At 41.2% G+C, this 10,937-nt stretch overlaps 4 protein-coding genes across 5 annotated transcripts; 2 read left to right on the forward strand and 2 right to left on the reverse strand.

Moving 5' to 3' along the window:
• Positions 1-284: 284 nt before the first annotated feature.
• birc5a (baculoviral IAP repeat containing 5a) lies at positions 285-1,360 on the forward strand. The gene is made up of 4 exons (XM_088360332.1): positions 285-472; positions 576-685; positions 902-1,019; positions 1,102-1,360. The coding sequence occupies exons 1-4, from the start codon at positions 365-367 to the stop codon at positions 1,192-1,194; spliced, it is 429 nt and encodes a 142-aa protein (XP_088216458.1). The 5' UTR covers positions 285-364; the 3' UTR covers positions 1,195-1,360.
• A 932-nt stretch (positions 1,361-2,292) lies between these two features.
• LOC148382491 (uncharacterized protein C16orf52 homolog B-like) lies at positions 2,293-5,036 on the reverse strand. Its single transcript, XM_088360348.1, has 3 exons — positions 4,380-5,036; positions 3,513-3,725; positions 2,293-3,230 (listed from the first exon to the last, which is right to left on the reverse strand). Exons 1-3 carry the CDS (start codon positions 4,483-4,485, stop codon positions 3,046-3,048), a joined length of 504 nt encoding a protein of 167 aa, XP_088216474.1. The 5' UTR covers positions 4,486-5,036; the 3' UTR covers positions 2,293-3,045.
• Positions 5,037-5,331: 295 nt separating this feature from the next.
• Positions 5,332-9,535, reverse strand: uqcrc2b (ubiquinol-cytochrome c reductase core protein 2b). Of its 2 annotated transcripts, none has more exons than XM_088360341.1 (14): positions 9,374-9,535; positions 8,740-8,841; positions 8,438-8,587; positions 8,204-8,268; positions 8,055-8,111; positions 7,795-7,919; positions 7,621-7,718; positions 7,482-7,539; positions 7,301-7,396; positions 6,946-7,145; positions 6,755-6,835; positions 6,588-6,664; positions 6,236-6,389; positions 5,332-5,934 (listed from the first exon to the last, which is right to left on the reverse strand). In XM_088360341.1, the coding sequence occupies exons 1-14, from the start codon at positions 9,404-9,406 to the stop codon at positions 5,851-5,853; spliced, it is 1,380 nt and encodes a 459-aa protein (XP_088216467.1). In that variant the 5' UTR covers positions 9,407-9,535; the 3' UTR covers positions 5,332-5,850. The 2 variants fall into 2 exon arrangements, with proteins under 2 accessions (XP_088216467.1, XP_088216468.1); XM_088360342.1 differs by lacking the exon at positions 8,740-8,841 and adding an exon at positions 8,878-8,964.
• Positions 9,536-9,772: 237 nt separating this feature from the next.
• On the forward strand, positions 9,773-10,878 carry LOC148382493 (NHP2-like protein 1). Its single transcript, XM_088360349.1, has 3 exons — positions 9,773-9,997; positions 10,149-10,269; positions 10,472-10,878. Exons 1-3 carry the CDS (start codon positions 9,995-9,997, stop codon positions 10,732-10,734), a joined length of 387 nt encoding a protein of 128 aa, XP_088216475.1. The 5' UTR covers positions 9,773-9,994; the 3' UTR covers positions 10,735-10,878.
• Positions 10,879-10,937: the final 59 nt, after the last annotated feature.

Below are 10,937 nucleotides of genomic sequence, written 5' to 3' on the forward strand. Positions count from 1 at the left end.
ATTTCGCTCTGGAATTTGACCTGATACCAAACAACGGAACTCAGTTCTATTTATGGAGCACTTTAAGAACAACAGGAAATATGTCTGGTGTCAATAAAGTTAATAATTAAAATTAATCCATAATAATGTCAAAATACTTTTTTCCTCAAACTACTACATATAATGTTGCATAAAATGATTTGGTTCAACTCGAAGCAGATTGACCACTAGGTGGCAATAATCATAACGCGCGTCTGTTTTTACACCTTGAAGAAAAAGAAAGCATCATCCAATCAAAACGCATACTTTTAAAGGCGACTGGAATTTGAAAACCGTAGTGGCGAAAAATATATTCACACCCACAAAAATCACTGAGCTACGTAAAATGGAGCCGTTTCACGACGATACCTTTAAAATGTACATTTACGAGAATAGGCTGCAGACATTTGAGGGGTGGCCATTCGACAAAGACTGCGCTTGCACGCCGGAAAACGTGAGTATTTGTTGTTGAGCCCTGAGCTAACCACGTAGCCGTTGAATAGCAACAAGTTTAAAACAAAAATGTAATCAAATGTGTTGATCATGCGTTTCCACAGATGGCAAAGGCTGGTTTCATACATACGCCTTCGGATAACAGCCCAGATGTCGCCATGTGTTTCTTTTGCCTTAAAGAGTTGGAAGGCTGGGAGCCCGATGATGACCCAGAGTAAGATGTATACATTGCTATATTGCTCTACACACCTCAGCAGTTTTTTGATACTCTGCTCTTACACAGCAAAATACTTGAGCCATGCAAGTTTGCAATCCAAGTATTTAAAAGCACCGTGTACAAAACATCACAAAATACAAACACTTTGTCTAAAAGTACCTTCAATGTTTAAGATTGCTTCCTCAACTGCTCAATTGTGTCTCCATTTGACAGGAAGGAGCACAAATCCCATTCACCTTCATGTCACTTCATTGCCCTGAAGAAGAACGTGGAAGAGCTGACCGTGGAAGAGATTTTAAAGCTGCAATTGGAGAGGCACACTTTTGAAGTTGTATGTTACTCTAAATGAGATTTTACAAATATATGTTTGTAAACATCTGTGTATCTAATGCCATGTTTTCTTCCACTCGCAGAAAAAAGCCTGTAACCAGGCCATCCAAAAGTTTAAGGAGAAGGCCAGTGAGAAAAGAGCAGAAATAATCAAGTCATTTCAGAGTCAAGATTAGCTAATGGAGTACACCGGTGTGTCATTTCTGTATCTATTTTGGCTTTTGTGTCACTTTGTGTGTGTTCATTCATTCAACCTATTTTTATTGCTTCACCTCTGTTTATGCTGACACTCTTTTACTACAAAATCTGTTTTTTTTTTATATAAACAGATTCTTTTGTTCAGACATGTCTATGTGTAAATATATAAGCGTAAATGGAATGAACGCTTCAATTAGATTACCGATGTCTTGTAAATTTAACATCCCAGTTTCAAAAGGATTGCGTAAGGACATATTGCGCCCTCTTGTGGAGTCACTTGGCAGAACAGATGCCATTTCAAAGCTCACCCACTTGAAGTGAACCATGACCCTAACCTGCCTCAGCATCAGAAGCATTAAGCACACAGTTGGGGACAGATAATTATTTCAGAAATTATTTAACAGAAGAACGCATGCGTGCAAGAGATTTACCCTATTTTGTTGTCCTCCCAACCAGTGCAACATTTCCAAACACAATGCAGGGTTGCAACTGAGTATGTCATACTGCTAATTCTCAATAAGAACTGACACACATTTGTTGCACACATTCTTTTTCCCATCCGCGCCAAACCCAATCAAAGGCTTTGTGTGTTTGTCTGTGCTTGAGAAAACAAGCAAATAAACGAGCAGATAAAGATAAATCCTGTTTCCATGTGCTCTCACTTCTTCACTTGGCTCGCTTGCATGAAACAATTCGCCGGGCCTTAAAATAGACATGTTTGTGTCTGTCACATTCATGCGCAACGTCAAAGAGAACTTTGAACGGGAACTTTAACACACAAACACAACACACTCACAGACAACTGGATTCCTGCTGCAGGATCCTTTCATAAAGATACATTATTGCCATATCCTATGATGTTCCCATGGCAACCTTAAGATCCTGTGCAGACAAAAAGAGGAGGGGGAGTAGATGTGAGGATGTGGTGAGGCTCTGCCTCATTACAGATACAGAAAACACAATAACCTGACTCAATTCAACCTTATGGACCTAATAAATACATATTATACAGAGTAAAATTGTATGTGCAATGCACTGTAGCTTGAACTTAAAAAAAAAATCACCTGAGTCACATCCATTATGACACAGAAAATATATTTATTTGAGTGTTTACTAAAAAAAAAAAATTCTGTAACACAGTGAACCCCCACACAATATAACAATGCTCACAGGCAAATACAGTATTCTCTATCCTTTGTTAAGAGTGACTGTACATCGACTATGCCTGAATTATACTGCCCCCACGTGGCCAGACGTGGCATCACAATACCCATGAATTGAAGCAAAAATGTGAAGAATCGAATGCTTTATATTGTATTTAATTATTTAACTGTAATTAGTTATTTGTGAAATAGCGGGAGTTCACTGTATTCAGCTATTTGTTTCCATGACAAAAAAGAAAAATGTGCACTCAAATCCTAAAGCACAAAACGAATGCACATTTATAAGGCAATTTGATCCCTACATGTTAATGGTGGCTATGCACTGGAATATATTACTTTTTACTCCAAAAGAATTACAAAAGAAAATAAATACAAAAATGTCACTGAATTTGTTACAGATTGGATTGTGCTGCTTTTGTAAACGGGGTGAGAGAGGTTATCTGGTTCCTTCATAAGATGGTTACGCCCTTATTTAAATCCATCTTTGGAAAATTCCCCTGCATGTGCGCTCCTTCAGGACGACACTCACTCCCTCTGAGCAAACAGATGGACGGATGTATCGGAAATGTTGTGCCAAACCTCTCATGAGGACACGAAAAGGAAAAAAAAAAAAAAGTCTGCCTCTTCGGCCACCAAATGGCCAAGAGTTCCCGTGTATAAAGTACATCAGCCGGGTAAGCAAACCTTCCCAGCAAACAGCAGGCCCACGATGGTGAAAAATATGGACAGAACGAAGAGGACATAGGAGGAACCCACCCCGGTGTTGTTGGGCAGCTTGTATGGCTGTCCTCCAACCTCACTGACGTAGAAGCCGATTGGGAAAATGAGGGCGGCCATACAGAAGAGGACAACTGAGGTAAGACAAGGAGGAAAGCGTGAGAATTGGCAGACGTGAGGGATTCACACTTGCTGTGGGGAAATATTGGAGGAACTATGAGCACTGTTTAAGGCCAGAGACCTTTCCAGTAAGATTTTTTTTTCCTATTCTAACGCCATCTCCCACAAGTAGCTCAAAAGGTCATATGAATTAAAAAGTTGCCAGATTTACAAAGACAAATAAAGCAACAATACAAAATAAATTGACGTTGTCTTTCACTGGCAATTGAGGATGGAGGAATCGGCGAGACACCTACGTCCTGTGAAGGCGATCCAGCGTGCATATCGGATGACCTCACGACGCCAGTGGGACATGACCAGCAGACAACAAGTGACAGTCAGCGAGAGGATGCCCAGGATAATGAAGAAAAGGGTTGTGACCCACTCCGGGGGCATGTGAGGGGGAATGCACGTCCGATCTCGGCCGTGAATGGTCTGGCACTGTCGGACCAGACCGACAGTCAGAGAGCCTGGATGGGGAAAAACAAGTGTTACCATTGATAACTTACTAATCATTTGAGAACATTGACTTTACTTTTTCTCTTTGTACTTCTGTGTACATTGAGCACCTTTAGACAAAATAAATGAGTCACACGGCTTGAATCCTCCAGGTGGAAGATCTCACCCTCCCAAGAGACCTCATTAAAAGTCACACATTGTCCTTCATAACACTTCTCGCCTTAATTATATGCAAATAATTAAGCCAACAAAAAGGGTGGTGAGTTCACAGTCATATTTACTGTGTAAGACATGATACACATTTTTCTAGGGATGTTCAAGACCATATTTTTCAGACCGATGAGTATTCACGGATACTGCTAGTACTTTTGATATTAAAAACTTGTAAACTGAGGCACTTGTAAGTTAAGCTACCAATGTACCTTTAATTTGTACAGGGCTTTGGCGCCATCTTGTGGCATTCGTGCGTTTTGGAAAAAGCGTAAAACAGCAACTAGGTGAATAAATAGCCTCAATTATCCGCAACTAGGCGGCGCTGTACTTGGTCAACTTGGGTGGGTATGCACTCTAGAGACAATGATTTAAAACTCAGTTTTCCATAAGAGGACTCCTTTAAACTGCCATGACGTGGGAAGTAGTAAAAGTTTTGCAAGATGATTTCTTACCGGCTGACTCTCCGGTGCTGATCCAGTCCGGATTCGCGATGCTGGCGATGGCGAAGACTTCTGCAGCGAGGAAGAGACATCCTGATATGACTGTCAGTTTATCCATGTCCGTGGACACACACAGGTGGGGCTGGTGGTCCGGGCTTTTGTCTCGATCCCACCTTAAGTGTCCACAGCTAGATGTGAATCACGCTCATGGGGTTGAATCGCAGTGTGAAAGTGCTCCATCCAAAACAACCGTTTTTATTCCTCCAGATGATTTTGCCATGCAGCCCTCGGAGGAGGGATTCATCGCCTGGTTTCACGTACCGCCATCCCGGCAACTTTCCCACAAATATTCCTCAGCAAAACGTCTGGATTAGTCACACAAAGTGGATGCGTTAGCCGCTACAATTATTCTGCAATCATACCAAATCCATGCAGTCGACTTTCCTGCAGCCCACCGTAACACTCTCCCCTTGTTATAGAATTGTCAAAAACAAAATATTAGTATTACGTTCACTTCTTTGTCACTATTACTATTTTTGAAATTAAATTAAATACGATCAAGATAGACGACGTAGTGTTTTTTTACGAAAAGAGGACGCGTTCAAGATGCAAAAAACAAACTCAAATCCAGCAAGCTTGCTTTCTTCGCGTCTGTCAACGGGAAATCTCGCGATATCATACGGGAGGAGGTGCCCCCAAATCTCGTTTGATATGAAACGAGTAAATAAAATAAAAGAGGAAATTTACATCAACAAACCCAGTGAGCATTGACTGTCAATTCCTATTCATGGGGAAAAAACTGAACAAATATTATATAAAATTATATAAACTATATAAAATATATAAAACACTGAAGCAAGGTAATAAAGGAGACTTTGAAAAGTACTAAAGTATTTTTTTTAAATTAACCATGTTAATAACTTGACACAATGAGAGGTTGAAAGAAGAAACAATAGCCTGAAAATTTGACTTCTGCTTGTAATCAAGTATTTCTTACTTGCCACGTTTGATGCGGGGTTGAACATGGAGGGTGTATCCAAAGACGTAGATGAAATACATACATCTGAATTATTCAAAAAGTCTGTGGTTTTTAGTTTTCAATCACATTGCATTTGTATATTTCAAATACCCTGTTGATGAAAAAACAAAGCAATACATACTCAGTTTCATCAGTTATTTGGGTTTTGTAATACTTTTTTTTTAATTATATAGAGACCTTATGAACAGCATCATGACAAACCACAACTCTGTCAGGCAGATAGAATTTATCCATTATTTTTTACACGAGCTATACATTAAACTGCATGAGGGCAAATGAGAAATGATGTTGCGATGACCCCAAAACAAATCTTAACATATATAAAGATCTAGAGGACACCTCTCAGACCAACAGTGCAGGAACGGCGCATTTCTGTTATAGTGGAGGAAACAAATTCCAAAGTGAAACGACAAGCCGAGGAGGTGGTGGAAGCAAGCGCTGGTTTTAGATTTCGTCGACGAAGGGTGTTTTGATAAGGTTCCCGCTGGAAGACATGGTCTTTTTGCCAGACACAAATTTTTTTGCAGCCTGGGAATAAATGCAAAAATGAGGATCATTAAAATGTGCTTTAGTCACAGAGGAAATTTACAGACAGAATAAGAAATTCAGCCACATATACACTCATTCGGTACACTTTTACCATTTAAGATCATTCTATATTTTGTCCAAATTATTTTAAAATATTCTATAAATATACTAGATACAACAAATTACAAACTACTACTACTATCTCAACTAAACTAGAAAAGTGTGATTTAAGATAAAAATACAAAATTGTCTTACATCAGATTTATCGGAGCACAAATAAAGAAGCAAACAAGGGTCTTACGTTGGCCACATCCGTTAAAGAGACATTGTCGATGTTTTTGGCAAATTCTTCCGGGGATTGGTAGGAGCCACTAGCCAGTGCCTGAGTGCCCATGGCCTCAAGCAAACCTTCTGAAGTCTCCTGAGTCATCAGCAACTGAGACTTGAGGGAAATCCTCCACAAAAAAAACAAAAAAAAAACAAGAGTCGCTCAACAACAGTTTCAAACATTCAGGGTGATTGAAAACTCTTGTTTTTAACCCCTCAAATATTTGTTAATTATCTTTGAGTATTTTCACCTTGTACACTTGTTGGGTTATTATAAAGGGAAACAATTGTGTGAGTTGAATGCTTCCAATTGCAAGGTTTCTTACTTGGCCCGAGTGAGGTCAGCAGCTGTGACTCCGCCCTCAGCGACAGCTTTCACCTCAGCAAGAGCGGCCTTGACGACCTGCAGCGCATGCAAAAATCTAACATTATTTCTCAAATTTTGGGACGTGCTGCTGGAGATTGTACGGATCGCGGCAATGACTATACTTACATCGCCGGTAGATCCTGCTTGGGAAATGGTGTAGACTCCAAACAGCCCAGAGTCAGAGTAGCTGGCGTTGAAAGCACTCACCTGTCAAGATGAAAAAATAACAATAAACGAAAATTGGATATAAAATTGGAGGCGGGGGGATGTGCAATTTCACTCCAAGGCCGTTCTGTGCCTATCAGGCAACTGCTCACATCAAAGGGGTCAGCAGTTGCCTTGGCAACCCCCTGCACTAGTTTGCTAGTGGCATCAGAGCCCCTCTTGATCCGCGGACCAGCTCCCAGCACGTGCTGCAGAACGCTGAAGGCCACAGCCTCACTGGTGCCTGAAGCTGCTGCCTCGCTCACAACGGCAGAGTGGACCAGGCTGCTGGTGCTCGGCAGCCGGACCTCACCTGGAGAGCATACAGAAATACGAGAAAAATAAAATAAGACAAGTTGGAGGACTTATTCTGACATCATGAATTCTATAATATGACTTGTGTTCCACATAAGTATGATTAGTATGGTAAAATTGGAGCCTGTCAAGATTGTTCAACGTGTCCCGTACCTCCACGATAGCGGGCTTGGCCAGCTGATGTTCCGCCGCCACCGCGGATGTTAAGGAACTGCTCTCCTACTTGCTTCAGAACGGTATGATCCACACCTGTAGACACCATTGAAGCTCTTTTTGTTTTTTTTTCTAATTCCAAGTGTACTAGAAGGTTACATGAACTACGATACGTCCTTACCAAGTCCAACAAGTGCCATTCTTGCACTTGTAAAATGATTCTGGACAAACTGGTGAAGCTGAAAACAAAAGAGAGCAACAATCAAATTGAGAGCTGAGCTTGACACTATCAGGAAGTAGAATAGAGGGACATTACTCACATGCTCAGACTGGATATTTCCCACCATGTAGTCAGGACAGTAAAGAGAGTTGGACAGAGCGTTCTTGTAGGCGGCTTCATGGAGACTTTCAACCACAGCTGGGACAAAACAATGGACAGCAAGCTCAATATCATACTTTGCATGTGTGTAATGTGAGAGAGCTGAGCCACTCACCTATGAGAGCACTCTGTCCTGCTTGGTCCTTGTCAACCTTTACCCTGGGTGTGAGATTGGACACCTCCCACGGGCGAAACTCTGGCGCCGTTGTCACATTGATCAGATACTCCATCACTGTGTCGCTATTGAATAAGGACACTAAAATAAAATACTTGCACATGGCCTAATGCTTTGGAATTTGTCAGGAAATTTTAAAAATGATGGAAATCTGGATTTTGAGGACAAAAAATAATCTGGCATGATCGGTGCTTACTCACATGTCATCTCGCAAGCAGTCAACAGTGTAGATCATGTTCTCTCTGGATGAAGAAGCACTAGAGAGGCACAAATGTGAAAAAGAATAAAAGGAATGAATACCAAAAATGTTAAATTGTTTTTTTGTTTTTTTCTTCTCATGGCCACTGACCTCAGTTTACCTCCAACAGCTTCGATAACACGGCATATCTTGAAAGCTGAAGCTCCTTTGGTAGTCTGGAAAAAAGGCACGACATTTAAACTCCACTTTCTGCCATGTTTTGGCATCTGCAGTATACAGGATGCATCAATTATTATTAGGTTTTAGATTTTGATGGCAGAGCTCGACACACTGATACTAAAATAGAAAAAAAAATTGACAGTTGATTATAGCAACACATCATACCAGGTTGGCAGCCAGTCTGAGGACGTGGGTCACGCCCTGGTTGTCAAGGGTCTCATAACGACAGCCAGCCTTAACAAACACACCAATCTTGGAAGCTGGTGAGTAGTTTTCCAGGGAGGCGATCACCAGTCCACTGGGCAGTCGGCTCACCTGTAAGAGGACAACGAGAGATTTCAGATCATTTCCATCAGGAAAGATGAAAGTGGGTAATACAGCCTTAAAATAAAATTTAACATCTTTTACAGACATAACACAGAACTATGCTGTTGGGACCCAGCCTTCCTCCTCACTGCGCAACATACATGAACATCCTGGATGGAGTGAGCAGCCCCTGGAGTCAGTTTGAGGCCACCCAGGGGCTCAACAAGAGAGCGGCCTGCTTTGACAGCTGCATAGTAGCGTCTCTGTGGAGAAGAAAACCAATATCAACAACCACTGACCTGCACATCTTGCGGCTGAAATTTAACATGTTCAGCAGCCCTGGTGGTCTCCACCTTACGAGCAGCCTGCGCCGCGTAAAGCCTGGTCTGAGAAAATAGTAAATGGAAGGTGGGATGATAGGTAGAACATTACACATAATCTGAAATGACTTAACATGAGTTTGTTTCTCAACTCAGTGAACCTATATTGATAAGAAGCACAGAAAGGTCATCTTAAATGCTCTAAAGTTGTGTAGGATATTTTCTCGTTTACTTTTCCCAACCTGTCTATTGTGAAGATTAATTTATATACTATTATTATACATTATAATAAAGCATAAATGGTAAACAAGGAAGCGGCAGTCCTCCTGAGGTTCTCAGGTGACAGCCCCTTTCCCACAGCGAGTCGGGACATGAACTCGGAAGAATTCACCACACAAACAGCGTGAAAAAGACGGCGACAAAGTGAGAAACCGTACCCATTAAATAAGAGGTTTGGTTTACAAGTAGTCCTTACCGATAAATGCGTGAGTCCCCGGAACCCTTTCATTTTCCCTCGCTCTCTCCTTCAGACCAGGACGACAGGGTAATATGGCGGCGTCAAAGTGCCCTACTGAGCTCAACATCTTCTTCGTCGTGTTGGTATGATTTAATACTGCCATCTACTGGTATGGAGAGTGGCTCGGTCACGCGCTCCTATTTTTAAAACAATAACACGTACAATAATAATTTCCATGTAATCAAAATGTAAATAAAAAAAGAGGATACAACGTCAAGCAACTATTAATATAATGATCCAAATGAACAGAAGAAAACAACAAAAAATCAGTTGCATAATTTTTCAATTGTAGCAGTTCTATTCCAAATCGATAGGTGGCGTAAACGCACCGTCATGACCAGGAAAAGGCACCTGAAGAAGAAGTTTCATTTCCGATTCCGCAAGCAACTGCGTACGCACATTAGGCTACACGTGAAGCAAACGTTTCAGCTAGCGACAAGTTGAAACATTTGTGCATTTCGTAGCAGTGAAAGAGCAAAGCTCTCAATTTCGTATTTTGTTGATCCACTATCCCTACCAAAAGGGAAATACTCCTCCGTGAAGCATTTTGCCGAGAGGGAAGAAATACCAAGAACCGCAATGGTGAGGGTTTTGTTGAATGGACCAAACATGCTATTACCATGTGCATGCTAACCGCTAGCGTCAAAGTTTAAACCATTGAGGGAAGTTCAGTTTTAAGATCACTGCGGAACAAATTTTACATTTAGATTAAAAAAATGTATTTTGTGTGCAGAGTGAAGCTCCAGTGAACCCAAAGGCCTACCCGCTGGCCGACGCCGTACTCACCAAAACCATCCTGGATTTGGTGCAACAAGCCGCCAACTACAAGCAGATAAGGAAAGGAGCCAATGAAGGTGCGGGTGCTAATTTGTATCTGGGAAAAATTGGGAAATATTAATAAAATATTTTTGTCTGGCTATGTTGTCAATCTGGTCCTGCTGCATCCTAAAAATGTTGCAGCTCAGTTCAAATGCGCCTTGTCTCAATAAAATTTGAGAAACACGATTTAGAAGGGTTTCTGACGTTTTATTTATTATTACGCTTTTTCTCTCCCAGCCACAAAGACCCTGAACAGAGGAATTGCTGAATTCATCGTCATGGCTGCTGATGCTGAACCACTGGAGATCATCCTCCACCTTCCCTTGCTCTGCGAGGACAAAAACGTCCCGTATGTGTTTGTACGTTCCAAACAGGCCCTGGGCCGCGCCTGTGGGGCGTCCCGAGCCGTCATCGCTACCTCGGTCACAATAAAGGAGGGCTCTCAGCTGAAACCCCAAATCCAGAGTGTCCAAATGGCTATTGAGAGACTGCTTGTGTAATTTTTTTTTTTGTAATTGTTGTTCATACAGAACAGGGAGTTTTCAATTTAGATAAATGAGAAAATACTTCAGTTATGTTTATATGGTTAGTATATTTGTTTGTCATAGCATTCCCTGATTCAGAATAAAACTTTTATAAACATTTTTCTATTTGTATTCTTGCATTATGCTGTACAGTGCACACAATTCATTAGCAAATGCCT

Source organism: Syngnathus floridae, chromosome 18, assembly GCF_059516105.1.
Source record: "Syngnathus floridae isolate MCC-2025c chromosome 18, RoL_Sflo_1.0, whole genome shotgun sequence".
Classification (NCBI taxonomy): Eukaryota; Metazoa; Chordata; class Actinopteri; order Syngnathiformes; family Syngnathidae; genus Syngnathus; species Syngnathus floridae.